Source organism: Dromaius novaehollandiae, unplaced genomic scaffold (assembly GCF_036370855.1).
Source record: "Dromaius novaehollandiae isolate bDroNov1 unplaced genomic scaffold, bDroNov1.hap1 HAP1_SCAFFOLD_84, whole genome shotgun sequence".
Classification (NCBI taxonomy): domain Eukaryota; kingdom Metazoa; phylum Chordata; class Aves; order Casuariiformes; family Dromaiidae; genus Dromaius; species Dromaius novaehollandiae.
The window spans coordinates 255,055-270,931 of record NW_026991408.1 but is presented as its reverse complement, the minus strand read 5'-3'; the positions used below and the strand labels follow the sequence as shown (position 1 = coordinate 270,931).

At 59.5% G+C, this 15,877-nt stretch overlaps 1 protein-coding gene across 3 annotated transcripts in view; it reads right to left on the bottom strand.

Moving 5' to 3' along the window:
- Positions 1-2,787: 2,787 nt before the first annotated feature.
- The window catches only part of LOC112991644 (BCL9 like), a 100,147-nt gene continuing 87,057 nt past the window's right edge, over positions 2,788-15,877 (bottom strand). For 2 of the 3 annotated variants that reach the window (XM_064504152.1, XM_064504153.1), the window contains 5 exons: positions 13,907-14,117; positions 13,060-13,144; positions 10,228-12,625; positions 9,051-9,311; positions 2,788-7,603 (listed from right to left, as the gene is read on the bottom strand). In XM_064504152.1, coding sequence (XP_064360222.1) covers positions 6,444-7,603; positions 9,051-9,311; positions 10,228-12,625; positions 13,060-13,144; positions 13,907-14,117 — 4,115 coding nt within the window. In that variant the 3' untranslated portion in view covers positions 2,788-6,443. The remainder of the gene's footprint in view (positions 7,604-9,050; positions 9,312-10,227; positions 12,626-13,059; positions 13,145-13,906; positions 14,118-15,877) is intronic. The other variant, XM_064504154.1, reaches the window with a different exon arrangement.

Genomic DNA, 15,877 nt, shown 5'->3' with positions numbered 1-15,877 from the left:
AGGCAGCAAGGGGACCTCTCCCACAGCTTTCCGCTCCGCAAACCCCGCCGCGTCTCCCCGGGGCTTCAGGCACGTCGCACGCCGTGGCCCAGACTCGGCTGCCGCAGCAGGCAGCCCTGCTGCCCGGCTCGCCCGCCTGAGCTGCCGCAGCCCCCGGACCACGGCCCGGCTCCCTCGCGGAGCTTTTCCCACCTCCAGACCCCAGCCCAGCCCGGCGGTGCGAGACAGGGAGGCTCTGCGCCCTGCAGCAAGGGGCAGCGGGCACCAAGCGACAGGAGCTCTGGTGGAGCCCCTGCGGGGAGTGGGGAGGTGCCGGGGGCTCGTGCCAACCGCGGTCCGCAGTTCCTGCCCACGCGACCCCAGGCCTGGGCGACGGTCTGCAGCCAGGGCTGGAGCAGCCAGGCCAGGGAAAGCCCCGAGCCCCCTGAAGGCTGCCCCAGGGAAGGGGTCCCAGAACGCCTCCCGCCGCAACATGACGCTCCGTGTGTTTCCTGTGGCACAACCGAGACTCGAGAGAAATAACTGGAGCGTTTCAGCAGAGCATCCTGCTACTCACCATCGTCACGTGGCCCCGGCGGGCAGTGAAGCATGCATGAACGAGTGCAAGCCAGGGAACGCATGAATGAACGCGTGCCTGGGAGTGCTGCGTGGAAGGGGCTCTCCCCGCGCCCTCCCACATCTTCTGGCAGCTTTAACATCCCCTCTAGCGTGACTCAAACACGGTTTCACTTTCCTCATCAAGAAAAAGGGCCGTTTCCTCACCCCGGGCTCCCAGAACCAAACAACCGCTCAAGCACCTCAGTGTCCGTACTACCGACTGCCCCATCTTCCTTGTTTTGAGCACAGGTGGCTCTGGACCTACCGCACTGCCACGGCCCATGTTTTCAGGTCCTGGGCAGCGTGCAGGATAGGGCAAGTCCTGCAGGAAACTGTGGCAGGACTTGCGAAATACAACTCACACTTCACTCGAGACGGCTCTCGCAGCCTTCTGTCACTAAAAATTCCCCACAAACATAACCCCAGTTCACCGGTTAGCTGGAAACAACATGATGCAAACAAAATCTTCCTACAGCCACAGCAAACACAACATCTGCATCTCAGCGAGGCCAAAGGACAAAGCAAGGGGCTGGGGGCGGCGGAGCCCCAGGGCTCCAGCGCGGCGCGTGGAACAGCATCACCATGCAGCAAGGTGCAGCGGCTGACAGGACGACAGCTCCTCTCCCATTCTGCTCAGCCCCTGAGCAGGCACCGTATTTCCCTGGCCTCTGGATGCTGACAGGCCCGACCACGTAGCAGAGCTGCATGAGCCGGGCTAGGTCTGTTAGACTCGAATTAGTCAGCGCGGCACCAAGCCACAAGCTCTGGTTTCGAGTCAGGAGGGCCTCAGAGGTCAGCGCTTCGGCAGCGCCTCGTGCACTTCGGCGCGCACCCGGCAGAGGCTGAGCGGCTCGGCGAGCGCCGCGTGCCGCTGCCCTGACTCAGGCAGAGCAGCACTGCAGACCTGGCTTTGTTTCCTGCCGTCTGGCACCCTCGCACCCCCTGAGAAGCCTGGCCTGGAGCAACTTGTACTCAGCTCACAGTTTGTCTCCTGGGGTTACTGACCAGCTACCCGTATCTTCTCGTCTGTTCTGACTTCCCGTTTACTTGGTGCAACCAAAAGCCCCATGCGCCTGCTGGGCCACACGCCAGCGAAGCTGCCTTGCTCCGGCTGGGTACCTGCCACCCTCGCCCCTTCGGTGCAGGGCAGCTGCGGCCTGACGAGGACTCACCTGGGCCCGGGGAGCGCCTCTGCGGGGACTCGCTTCCCCTTCCCCGGGAGCGCGTCCAGGGCATCTCGTCTCCGCTGCTGGTGCCGCCAGCCCTGGCCTGCAGCTCCCGTGGCTCCTGGTGAGCACTGAGCGGCCTCACGGTGGTCACGCGCAGCTGCTCACAGAGCGCAGGCATCCCCGCTCCCCGAGGAGCCCACGGCGTCTCGGGAAGAGCAGGAACGCTCCTTCAGGCGGAGGCACGCAGCAGCTGCTGGAGAGCTGCAGCAGCCGCGACCGGAGCAGCACTCGCGCCTCAGCCGGGCCCGTCTCGTCACCCATCCCCGCCGGAGCGCTGGCGGCTCTTGGGGAGCACAAGCGGCTGGGAGCCGGCGTGCTCAGGAACAAGCGGAGAGACGGGATTTACAGGGAGGAAGAAGGGACCGGCGGCAGGCAGGAAGCGAAAGGAGGCCGTTTCTCTCCTGGCTGTTACTTGTTTGCAGCCGGTTAAAGCAGATGAACCACTTCAAGGCACAGAGGCCAGCGCAGGCGCTGGCGCAAGGGCGCAGGAAGGTGCAGCCGGCACAGCCTGGCCGCGCGGCCCAAGCTTCTGAGCACGACGCGGTAACGGCCCGGCGGAGCTGCGCGGCAGGGCCTTGTTTGATCCTGAGGGAGCCAAGCCAGCACGCAAACAGCTGGAGAGACGCAAAGCACCCCCCCTTCACGGACCACAGCCGGCACCCAACAGCGAGCGCTGCTAAGAACAGACGCTGCCCTGACTTTCACAGGAAGGAAACTTCGGCTGCAATAAAATCTCAGCCCGGCGCACGTCAGGATAACTTGGGCCCAGACAACCTCTTGCTCCTTCCGGAGAGGCCCTCGCCTCTCAAAGCCCGCTGCTTGCGCTGCAGCCGGCTGCGCGCTCCCGGTCGGTGCCGGCCCGCTGCAGGGGATGCTGCCCGAGCGCGCAGAGAGCAGGCTGAGCGCGCCGGCCTGCGAGCCCGGAGAGAATCGCACGGACCACTGGAGACAGGCGCAGGGATCAGGTTTTGAAATTTGTCTTTTTAATAAAAAGGCACCTATAAAACAGGTCAATACATTACAGGCAGCACAGATACCCAAAAACAAGCCTAAAAATTGTTTCAAATAAAAACCAATAAGATGTCTTCACATATTGTATTTATATATTTATATTTATATATATATTTATATAATGGTACAAAATGACTGGGGAAGTTTCTCCATGGGATGACAGAGAACGGGTCAGTCACCATTACCTCGACGTGAAAGCTAATTCCGGGTGTGTGATCGTTTGACATTTTGAAAGATGCAGTTTCCCAATGTTTACCTTTTTTTTGGAGCAGGAAAAACACCGTGAAGTCATGGCTAAAACATGGGCGAACCTTTTTACTGTGATTAGGCGGAGTCAGTACACAGAACTCAAGCTTAGAAGCCGAGCAATAAACTACAAGACACGAGACTAGACGCAGCTCACGGCGGCGGGCAGCTGGCCGACGGCGAGCTCTCTGCCCGGGTCTGACAAGGGTCGGCTGTTACCCCGCTTCCAGAGACGCTCCTGCTGCATCGCTGTTAGCAGACACGGTTGGGAGCGGTGCCCAGGGCAGAGGGATGTCACCCAGCACGTCCTTTCCCTGCCGTTCAGCCGTCACAGAACTAGGGGCAGGGCTGGCTCCAGGGCAGCGGGACTCTGCCCAAGAGCCCTATCTGCTGCTCTGAAATTAGGTCAGGATTTCCCTTTTGCAGCCGGGGCTGCTGAATTAAAAGGCTCAGCTGCTTCTCACTCACTCGCCACCGCGGGACAGGTCCTCCTCCTCCTCCTCCTCCTCCTCCTCCTCCTCCCATGAGGCAGAAACAGCAGCACGCTGCCCCGAGCCTGCGAACGAGCAGCACCGACCTCCCTCTCCCTGCACAGAGGGGTACCGAGCCTGCAGGCTCCGGCCGACACGGCGACAGCGAACGGCTGCTGCCCCAAGGACGACGGGAAGCCCCAGGCAAAGTTCTCAGTGGGGCTGCGCGAAGGGACAACAACGGGACAGCAGCTGTCTACAGACAAACAAAAAACCCCATTTTTTAATAGAAAATCTTATGGCTTAAAATTAACCGAGTCTAGCTGGTGGGCGATGGACAAGGTTGGGGGCTGGCACTGGTGCTTCACTGCTTACAAGGAAACACCAGCAGCCAACGTCCCAAAGTGCAGCCAGGAGAAGCCAGGGCCTTTCAAGCAAGTCGAGCCTAGAAAAGGCTACGTCTGCTCACGCCAGCTCCTCCCACGCGAAGCACACGCTCTGAGAGGACGGAGCACACAATGTCAGGTCCAAAGCGGGCTTATTTAGCCTGGGCTGAGGATTATTCCTCTTGGCCCTAACTGCCAAGGCAGGGGACAAGCACTTCCCAGGGTTGTTCCTATTTCCCCGCCTTTGACAATGTTACTCAGTCGCACTCTAAGCACCAAACCACACAAAGCAAGAGACCAGAGTGACATCCCTCCTTCGATCTGGACTCACACTTCCCACCCCTTAACGCGCTCTACACAACGCCCCAATACTTCAAGATATTCCCAATTAGACTTTGTGGCTCCATCTTGTTACCAGTCTGATCCACACAGCCACTGAGATGACACTTCAGCACCCGCTGGCCTTTCCAACAGCTTGCGACGCGATGAAAAGCTTCGCCCTTCCCTCCCTCCTTCGCTACGTCCCTTTGCGAAAGCCCTCTCCTCCCTGCGGTAGCAGGAAGGGAAAGGTGAGCTCTGCTACAAGAGAGGTAGCGTGCTCAGCCTGGCTTTGCAGAGCTCATCTCCAGCTGGTGCTCATCTGGCAGCCGCACGCCTTGTTCGCAGTGGGACGCCCACCGGGCTCCCCATGCCGCAACGAGGTCCCTGCTGCAATCCAGAGGCGCTGCGCGTGCAGGAGGGAGCGCGCGCGTTTAACTCCTCAGTCCCTTCAACGAGTAAACTCTGGAAAACCCACCAGTGCCGTGCGCAGAAGACCTGGCGGGGCGGCAGTCACCACCCCGGGGGTGCAGCACGCCCAGAGAAGCCCGAGGCGATCAGCGGCCGTGCTTGGGCCAGCCGAGGAGCCGGGGCGGAAACGCAAGCTTGGCCTCTTCCCTCAGCAACGCGGAACAGCCTGCGGAGAGGCTGGCTCACGACTTCCAGCACCACACGACCGACGCTGCACCAAACAACTCTTACACCGACACGCGGTACAGCACACAGGGACAGGCTACCTTCCACAGCCGGACCTCCGCTGCACGGGGCAGGGCTGCTGCAGGTAGCTCAGGGCAAACCGTGCAGCCTGCCCCCGGGACCCCGGCAGACCGCTGCAAGGGGATGCGCCGCCCTCGCCCGACAAAACACCTGGCTGCTCCGATGACCGAGTTCCCGCCTTGCTGCCGCAAGCCGGCTGCATCCCGCGGGCAAGCTACACGGCTCGTGAGCACACACGGCGCGCGGAGGACAGACAGGGGCGAGGAAGACGCGGAGACCATTCGGTGGCAGCAGCAGGGACATGGGGTGGTGGCCTAGGGCGACGGAGGGGAAAAGGACTGGGGTAGGAAGCCTGCGAAAGAACCGGGTTCCCGAGAAGCCTCTCCTATAAGCACAGGACTGAATCGTCCAGGTCATCTCAGCGCCTGCCCGTCCCTACACACCGCACCCCTGCCCACAGGACACACAGCACGAAGGGAGAGGAAGGGGACTACAAAGAGCCGCTCATCGAGACCTCCAGGCCCAGCAAGCTGCTACCAGCAGAGACCAGATCCTCAGCGTTTCTCTAGCCACACGGCTGGCATCCTCCCTTTCGCAGCCACAGCAGCTTCCCCACGGAGCAGCGACAGCTGCATCCCGAGAAGCGACTGCCTCTGCCCTGCCGAACCATCGCTACTGCAGCGACGTTTCACCGGGACCACAGCTCCGACCTTCCCGACGGTCCTCCGGGGCCGGCAGGTCTGGAACTCAGCACAGCCTCCACGGGGCCTAAGATCTGCGTGGAACTACGCACCCCGCACCGCAGACTGCTTGGATGCGTGAAGGCCACCGGCTCGACAAGGAATTGCTCTATAATGGGATCTCTCAATGCCCTGCACGCCTTGGGGGATCCTCCTGCCTCCTCCAAGGAGAGTTTTGAACCCTTGTACATCATCTTCCTTAGCTTATTTTTTGTTTTTGTCTCTTTAAAACATGTTTTGAGGCTTCTATTAAAACACAGAAATACAGAACAATTAAAAACCAGCACAAGTTTTGCCTTTCCCAGCGACCTATTTACAGCTAGTTCCAAAAACCTTCTTGCACATTTTGGTTGCCAAAAAGAAAAAAAAAAAAAAAGAAAGAAAAGAAAAAGAAAAAAAGAGAGAGAGAGAAAAGGGGAAAAAAAAAAGAAAACTTTACAAACTGCCACAGGGTTGGAAGTCCCTGGTCACCACTCAGGTTTCAAAATTAACAGCCCCACTCCCCCGTCCCTCCACCCCCTTCCCCCCAAAAAAGAAAGGAAAAAGAAACCCAATTCACATCAAGTTTACTGCACATCTGGTTTTCTGTATAGAGGCAAATCCGATATGAAAAACATCCTCCTTGGCATCCTCCACTGGCATTGGCCCCCAACCCTCCCCCACAGAAAGGTTTAAAAAAGTTTGTACAATCAGCCCCTGGCCCTCCCCGTCGCGGTGTGCCAGCCGTGGTTAGAAAGGCAGGTTTGCCATGTTCCCAGGCCCAGGGATGTAACTCATTTGGCTGTCCAGGGAGACGCTTCTCTGCCTCATCTGGTGCGTGACCATCAGGTTCTGCTGGGGCGGGGGCCCCATGAGCGAGCCCTGGGGTGACATCATGTGTCCTGTCTGCGCATACATCTCCCCTGACACGGACATGCTCCTCTGCTTGGCCTGCATCAGCATGAAATTCTGCTGGGCCATCAGACTCTGCTGCGGAGACATCATGCCCTGGTGCATGCTGTTGCCCATCATGCCTTGCTGGGGCGGTATGCCTGTCCTGCCCAGCATGGGCACTGGTCCAGGATGGCACATGGGCATGCTGAGCCCCCGCTGCACACCCGGCTGTCCTGGAAGGCTGGGGGCACTCATAGCCGGCCGCACGGCGGGCTGGTCAGCCATCATGTTCTGCAGGTTCATGAGGTGGAGGTTGGAAGGCTGCGATTTGGGCGCTTGGCTGTCGCTCTTGGGGAAATACTGCAAGGTGCTGCTTGGCTTCTCTGACGGGATGATCCTGGACAAGTCGAACTCGGGGATACCCGTGGGCGTGGGGCGAATGACCTCGCTGAGCTCGGGGTCATTCAGCACGGAGGCCACCCCGGGAAGCACGGGGGGATAGGGCTCTCCAATCCGAGGAGGGATGTTCTTGCCCATCATGTGCTGCTGAGGGGGCATCTGGCCGGGCTGCTGGGAGGGAAGGTCCTCGGGCGGCAAGGGCATTCCTGGCGGGTAATGCTGCTGCATCCCAGGGCCGCCCCCGCCTCCTGGGGCCATGGGCATAGCTCCTGCGGGAGACTGCATGGCACCGTGGGGCTGCTGCATGCGGGGGAACACCAGCTGGTTGGAGGGAATCATCTGCGAGCTGTTCGGCACGGGGCCGCACTGCTGGTTCAAGGAGTCCTGGGGCCCCGGGGGCAGCATCATGGGGTTCTGGGGGGGCACGCCCGCCCCCGGTGCACTGGGGTGCATAGGAATGTTGGAGCCCAGCGGGTTGGGGGACGACATCATGGAGGCGGGGGGCGGTTCGTGGGAGAGAGGCTGCTGACCGGGCAGGTTCATGCCCATGGGGCTCTGGGAGGACCCAGGCCCCACCGAGTTCAAGTGCAGTTGATTCGGCTGACTCCCTGTCACACCTAACGAGAGAAAAAAGGAGAGGAGAATTAGCTTTCTGCCCACACACCTCTCAAGGCTGAAAAGTCCACACCCCACAAAGCCTGCCCAGCATTTCCGCTCAAAGAGCCCTGAGCTCAAAGCGAGATTCACAGCAAGGGGCTGCCAGAAGGGTTTGCAAAGCGCCAAGACCAGAGAGAAATGCCCCAACTCCTGCTCCCTGAGCCTGAGAACAGCAGTAAGCTGTTCCGGCTCCATCTGCTCCCGGGCTGTCAGACAGGACTGCCTGCCGCGGAGAGGCGGTTAGGACGTCAAGGCCTGACTTGCAGCAGCGCAGTTGCGGGGATGCTACCCGCACGCACGGCTGAGATACACGTGGAATTGTAGTTCTTGTAGCCCACTAATTTTAGAGTCCCAGCTGGTTCTGTATGTCCGGACAGCCCTACAGGGAGACGAGAGGATCTCAGCAAGGTACTCGGTCACCCTGAAGGCACAGAGCAGCGACCCTTCCCCACCGCCTGAGCGCACGGCTAGCAATCCAGCAAGCTCCCTGTGACCACACGCCCTCGGGTGGCAAGGAGGAGTAGGACACGAGAGTCTGCAGCCCGGCACAGGCGTCGTCTGGCAGGGAGGAAAGTGCTCATCAATACAGCAGTGATCAGCCTATGCAGAGAGGTTCGGCTTAAGAGGGAGCAAGCGTATTTGCATGTTGGGTCAAACAGAGTACTTGGGAGCAAGAGAGTCAAAAAGCTGATTTTTCATTCTGAAAACCACCAAAAGTGTTTATCAGACAGCTTAAAACCCCCAAATCAAGCGGCACAGTCTGCTGGAATTCCCCTTCCCCTTTAGGCCGGTCACCAAACGATAAGAGACAATCATTTGCCTAGCTGTCCTCATCAGCGCCACCAGCTAGCGAAGCAGATCTGGCTCTCGCATACTGAAATCAGAACTGAGGAGGATTCACACTCTGCTACGACACAGCCCTGCCTGTGCAGGCACCTGGGCTCTACTCAGAACCGTCAGACTTCCAAACCTTGTTCAGAGTGTCCCTGTCCCAGCGGGCCACGTCCTCCAGAAGAAAACAGGGCTTCCAAGCAAGAGACATCTGCCTGGAAGTCCTGGGACATCTCCAAGAGCAGAGAAAATCCAGGGCCAACACATCCAAACGGGATAAAGGTAGTTGCAGGAACTTCCAGAGCTCACGCAAAGAGAGCACCCAGAACGCCAGACTGGGTCACATCTTTCTGAGCAGTGCACCCAAGCCGAAAGCTGGCAGACAGTCTGGGCAAGCAGACTACCAAGAACGAGGGCAAATTTAAGCTATCTGACCAAGAAGTCAATGGGAGAACAGAGTTTCTCATGCCTGCTCTAAGTTTGCAGCTGCCCTCTCCTCCTCCGCACAGTCCATCGGGCTGCTGAGGGCCACAAGGCAATCGTACCGCTCCAAAGCCCGGCTCCAGAAGTACATACCTGACATACTTCCAGGTGGGAGCATAGGCCTGTCTGGCAGCAGTTCGTCATCAGAGGTGGCGATGGTTTTGATGGCGTTGTGGTAAAGCGGTGTGGAGCTGGGCATGGCGTACTTGGACATCTGGGACATCATCAGCGAGAGGGGGTTCTGGGAGGGGGATGGATCTGGAGAGGAAGTAAAAGGCATATTGGGATTCATGGTGCTAGAGGTGTTACTGGCTGGTGCGGAAGAACTGCTCCTAGGCCCAGAAGGGAGAGAACCTGTAAGCAAGAGAGAGACCAGCTTAGTACCACCCGCAAACCGCAGCTTGCTCCTGTCAGACGGCAAACGCATTCTCTCCTTAGAACTGCAGCGATCAGAGGCGGCTGCAAAACACAGAGCCCTCAGGACTCTGAGGAAGAACCGTGCAGAGACCCTGCTCCAGAACCGCACCGGACTTCCATTTCAAACTGCTCCTGACCTCCCAGCTCAGACAGATCCTTCACTACCTGCGTCACAGGGGATCAGCTGAGACTGAAGTAGGAGCTGCTCTGTTTGCTATTCCGCCTATCTGAAAAGCCCTATTTGGACTCCTGGGAAAAAGGTCTACTTCATGAAAAGCGGGAGAACGTAAACCACGGGCACACACACAAGTATGAGCGTCTCCCCAAACCTGCGGGAGCACGCGGGTTAGACAGAAGCACTGTGGGGGGAAAAAGGGCCTGAAAAAAGGGTGGCAGAACCCACCGGGCAGACAGACCACTGAGAATACAGTCCCTGTAACATTCAGATACACCACATCACTCCCACGGTGTCCACAACCTGTCCTGCACGTAGGCATCTCCCCAGGCTGGTGTCTGTCACCTCTGCCGACTGTCGGGACACAAACCGTGCAGTTGTGCCAGTCGGCAATGGCTGCAAAAACACTCCGGGCTGCCTGAAGCAAGCAGCCAAAAGCAAGCAGAGGGGGAAGGAGAGCAGGGCACGTGTTTCCTAAGGTTCAGAAAGCACTAGACTGCTGCTGACAATGTGACTGCAACCAGTCTGAGCTGACTGGATTTAGGGGATGGAAACCACAGGTGCAGAAGTGGCCAGAGCTGATCCTAAGGAGCCTTTGAGTTTCTTCCAGGATCCTGGATCTCCACACACGCCAAATACAAGCATACATGCACACTCGCACGCAGGATACCAGCATACCCTGATCCAGTCCTCCCATGGAAGCAGACGAGTTCATGCTGAGGCTCTGCTTGCTCTGGTTGACTCCAGGGCTAGGCATGGTGGCTTTGGGAGACGGCACCCAACCAGGGGAAGGAACGGCCATCGAAGGAGACTTGAGGCGGCTTGGTGAGCCAGTGGGAGACCGGACGTTGAGCGAGGAGCTCATCACCTGGGGGGACTTCAGGGGCCCAGACTGGTTTGAAGGAGGCATGCTGACCATCTGCGAGGGCGTCTGCGGGGACTTGAGGTTGGCAGAGGGGGAGGTGACCAGCGGCGAGTGCACCTGGCTGAGCGTGGGGGACTTGAGGTGGCCCATGCTGGGGGAGTTCATCTGGCTGATGTTGATGGTGAGGTCAGAAGGCCGGCGGCCCAGCCCCCGGGAAGGCGCCGGGTGCATGGTGGCCAGGTTGCCCCCTTGCGCAGGGGTGGGATTGGAGGCTGGAGGCAGGGGGATGTGGCTGAGCCTGGTGGTGCCGCTGATGCTCCCCACGGGCATGGCACCCTGCTCAGGGCTGAACATGTCCGAGGCGCTGCCCATCTCCTGGGGCATGTTGGGGTAAGGCCCTTGTCCGCTTGAGAAGCCTTGCTGTCCTTGGCTGGGGAACTGGGAGGGAATCATCATTTTCTGGGGCCCGCCCAGCATTGCACCCCCATTGCCGTTCTGGGCCCTCGCCCTGGCCAGCTCCTCGGGGCTCACGCCCTGGTGCGCCATCATGTCGGGGCCCCTCATCTTCTGCGACATCATCATCTGCTGCTGTGGGGTCATTTGGACGTTGAGGTTCATGTTCATGTTCATGTTCACGTTCATGTTCATGTTGAGGTTGCTGGGGCCCATGGGCGCGTCCATGTCCCGAAGGCCCGACTGGCTCATAGGGGGGCTCAGCATCCCCCGAGTGCCCGCAAACTCCATGCCCATCGGGGCACTGCTCAGGTTGTCCCCCGTTATCTGCCCGGCAAACATGGACGGATCCATTTGCCTGTGAGCCTGTATCATCCTCTCCATTTCCATACCCTGGCTCATGGAGTTGCTGGACATCCCCATGGGCCGCTGCATCGCCACCGGGCGTTTCTCCATCAGCTGATGCCGCAGGATCTCCTCCCTGGCACGGGGATTCATGAACCTTTCAGGGTCACCTTGCCCTGACGGGTAGGGCAGGGTGCCCTGCGGAAAGGTCCCGGGGCCTCCCATAGGAGGCATATCGTCGCTCCAGCCCATGCTGGGCCTCACCGGCCTCTGCATGGCATTCATGGGCCCGAGAGCATCCAAGGGCACGTTCTGCATCCCCCCAAAGCCAGAGACTCTCTGCATTTGATTTCCAGGGAATCGCGGCCCGGGAAAGGGCGGCCCTCCTCTCAGCTGCATAGGGTCCTGCACATCTATGGGTCCCCGCAGCTGGCTGCCCATCCCTGGCGGCCACTGCTCTCCGGGCTTGCTGTGGTAGGGCGGCGGCGGCCCACGCATCATCATGCCTCCCATAGACTGTGGAATCATGATCTCCTGCATGGGCCGGCCATGGATGCTGATCTGCTCCTCTTTCCGCCGCTTCTCCTCATAGTACTCCTCCTGCAGCTTCCTCCAGGCCACCTGCTCCGGGGTCAGGCTGTCCTGGTTCAGCCTCTGCATCATCAGGTTCATCTGCTGCCCTATGTCAGCACTTGGGTGATGAGGGACTTCGTGTTCCAGGCTGGGGCCGCCCAGGCTCTGTGTCTGGGAAATCATGGACTGCAGGGGTTCTTCGTACTTCTTCATGCTGGCGGGGGGCGCGGGGGGCTGTGCAGGGGCGGCCTGTGGCTGAGGGGCAGGTCCGCTCTCGCCTGTGCTTTGGCTGGACTTCATGAAGGGCTCGGCCTCCCCGCTGCGCAGCAGCAGACGTTCAATGTCCCGCAGGGTCTGCAGGGAGCGCTCCCGGTGCTCCAGCTGTTCCTTAGAGAGCCCTTCTGAGTTCAGGGGGTTCCTGGAGCCCAAGCCTGCCTGCCCGTTCCCCGGCATCCCCGAGCCCGGGCCTTCCCCCAGGAGGCCGGAGCTGGAAGCGGCAGAGGAGTCCACTTGCCCGGGCTGCATGGTGTTGGCAGAGGCGGTGGGTGCATTTGGGTGGTTGCTCCCAGGCTGGGTGCTGCTGCTGCTGCTGCTGTTCCCCAGAGAGTTGGGAGTCAAATCCCTCCGGACATCCTCGCCTGTCCCTTCTTGCGGCAGGGCACTGGGCGCGGGCAAAGCTGTCTGGCTGATGGTCGGGGGCGCAGGCGGAGGCTGCGGCGGGGGAGGCTGCGGCTGTGGCTGACTAGCTTGCGGTGCTGGCGGCTGGGACTGCGGAGTGTTGGCAGCAGGCGGGTTAATCGGTAGCTGCTCAGCAACCCCCAGCACTTTAGGAGCTGGCGCCTGACAGAGAAAGGGGAAGCCAAAGTGAGCAGGAAAACCTCTAGGCAGGTGTTCTTCCCTCCACCCTGCGGGAGACCACTGTATCCCAGAAACATGCCACATGGCGGTTCTGCCTTCATTCCTTGTGGGGAAGAAGCAGGCCCTGTTGCATGTCCCGGGTGCCACGGAAATGCACAAGTGGGTGTTCTGCCCACATGCTCGCAGGGCCACAGACAGTGCCCCCATCCCAAATTTAGCATAGCTGACAGCAGCCAGGAGTCACTCCAAAGAGGTCCTGCAGAAAAGCGGCTTCTCACACCACTGAAAGGGGACTCTGACAGGCCCTCCCTTCACAGCCGAGCCAGGAGGTAGGGTGAGGACGGCCATGTCAGAGCTGAGCGGACATCGGTCAGCAGCGTGTGCCGACAGCAGCATTTGGTTCACAGCTGGTATACCTGGTCTAGCTTTGCCCGTGGGACGTTCTGCTGATGATAGGCCAGAATGGAGTCAGCTCGGCCCTGCAAGACAGCTTCTGCGGCTCTGGGGAGAGAACACAGACCGCTCAAGAACAGACAAGCGTTGTGTCCCATCCCCTCCTCCCAGGCCCCAGGCCCGCCTCCGCTTTTCGGTCCTGCGGGAAAAGGGGAATATCCTCAGAGACTGCCTATCGGTCCTGTTCGGGCCCCGGGGAGCTTCCCCAGTTGAAGATCAGTTGCCTTAGAACTTCCTTTTTCCCACGTCCTGTGCTGGGCTCTCTGCTCTGCGCCTGCTGCTGCACGCTGCCCTGAGGCTGTCTGTAGCCGAGACGCTCTGGGACCCACCACACAGACTCTGTGATGCAGCAAAGGGCTCTGAAACTAAGTGGTCTACGTACGGCTCCACGGCTGAGACCACGCAAGGCAGGAGAGGGGAAGGGAGCTGAGAATGCCGGTTGTTGCAGGGCAGTCCCCACGGCTCCCCAACCCCCTAGGTGCTTCCAAATCAGACCAGCAGTCCACACTGCTCCGGACAAATCCTTTAATTAGATGCTGACAAGATAAATTCTGCAGTGCTCCGTGCAGAAAGCCGTGATGGGCACTGCTGGGAGGAAACGTGCGTTTCCGACAGAGTTCATCCATCAGCAGTAGCTGCCGGCAAACCTCCTGAACCTGTTTCAGGACCAACCTGAGCAACCTCAGTTGCTCAGTGCAACTGAAGAGGCACAGGGCCTGCCCAGATCTCCTCTAGTCAAGCGCAGTGTACAGCGGGCAGCTGTGACAGGTCAGTCCTACCAGCGGAGGACGGACAGGGTTTACTGCTTACGTGTTAGCAAGGTGCGTGGTAAAGACGTAAACGAACTGCGAAGGCTGCTTTCCCGTTCCACCGCCTCCGCCTCCTGCACCATCCGGCCGTAAGCCCGGGGCGGCACCATGAGGTGCGCTGGAAGAACTGGTCTCATTCAGGTTTGGCAGCGGGTTGGACCCTGGACCAAGCTGCGAGGCTGTGGACATCGCAGGATCTGCTACATTACAATCTGTGGGAGCACAGGGGACAGAAGTTACTGACAACCAGCAAAGCGGGAGAACCCGAGCAGCCTCTGCAGAACAGCCTTGCCGTCTCCACCGGGAGAATTAGCAGGCGGGATCAGGGCAACCAGAAGGCCGGGTAGCAGGGCCTGCAGCCGCAGCAGAGCGAGCAGTCTTCTCTGAACGGCGGCCGCGGCAGCGACCTGCGGGGACGGCAGAGCTGGGTGCGACAGAGGGCTGCGCTGGGGTGCCAGGGCGCTGCTTCCGAAAGGCGCTTCCCGAAGGCGGAGGCAAGGCCGCTGCCTGCCCGGCGAGGGGCTGGGGCTCGGCGTGCCCGACGCCGGCAGATGGCAGCAGCGAAGCAGCAGTCCCCAGGAGCCCCAGGGGCCCAGCTCCCCGTCCCCCCTTCAGCACAGGGTGGCCCGTCCCGTCTCCCTTCCCACAGCCATAGCCGCAGAAACCCAGGTGGCAGGGGAAGGGGAGACGCTACTCACTGCAGCGATAATTATTAATCATCATCAATTACTTAATAATATCCCTAATTAATATTAATAAGCACTGTAATTAACAGCAGCATTCAGCACTTCCCTGTTGCACAGCCCCTTGCACGCGCACAGGCTCTCACAGGCACGCACCGCGCCCCACCAAGCCAGTCCTGCTCGCTGTCCTGCAAGCCCCTCGCCGAGGACCTCACCGCAGACCTGCTGAACGCCTACACCAGCGGTCAGTCCCCGGCAAAGCGGCGGTTAAGGGGAAGAGACACCACTGGAGGCCTGATGTGGGGACGCGGCCGCTGCCTCACTACCGGCCCTTCTCCCTGGCAGTCCCACCTTGCCCAGCTCTAACCAGGCAGACCTCGGAGCAGGCTGCGAAGGGGAGGTGGTGCTACCCTTTCCCGCAAGCGCGGTCACTGAGCCACCGAGCGGAAGCGACCAGCCCAAGATCACCCAACGCACTGGCGGTAGGGTCCAGCAGTCCTGACTTCCGACCCGGCCCTCGTGACCCGTCCGGGGAATGGGGAGGAGACCCCCTGGAGAGGACGGTTACGGGGCAGCGTCAGGCACGGAGGCTGACCTCAGCAGGGTTTTACACAGTCCTATGTTTTCCATGCTTTACCTCCCCTGGCTATAGCTGCTCTCCAGGTATCTGGAGACCTCACAAGCAGTATCTGCAAACGGTGTTCCAGGTCTCTGCATGGGATAGCCACAGATTTCAAACTGGCACATTTTGTAAGGACCTGTACAACAACGTCATCGAGAGGCAAAACCCAGACTACAAAAGTCTTTACAGAAGAGATAACGACTGGAGGCTCGCAGGCTAGCTTTTTCCTGTCCCGTGGCTGGGAAAAATATCTATTGACCTCCATCACCAGGGGAGCCCCGGCAAGATCAGGCAAGATGAATTAGTAAGGATCAACTGCACAGACCTGGTCCTGCGGCCTCAGAGATATCCTCCCTCTCCGGTTTGAAAGCAAACTAAATTCTAGATGCAACAAATCAAGGAGTTCTGATGCCCTTGGACAACAGGAGAGACCTACAGTTTGTTGTCCAAAACCCTCACAAAATATGCACGTTTGCTGGCTCGCTGCACTGTTGAACTGCCGCACAAGGGAGAGCACAGCTTCCACACAGAGAGAAATAGCCACGGTCTTCCTAACATCTTGAACTCCAGTGAACAGGAGGAGATGGAAACTGAAGGAACTGGATCCTGAAAGTTCACAAAAGCCTTTACAGAATTTCACTGTTCCCCAAAGACTTATAAAAGATCA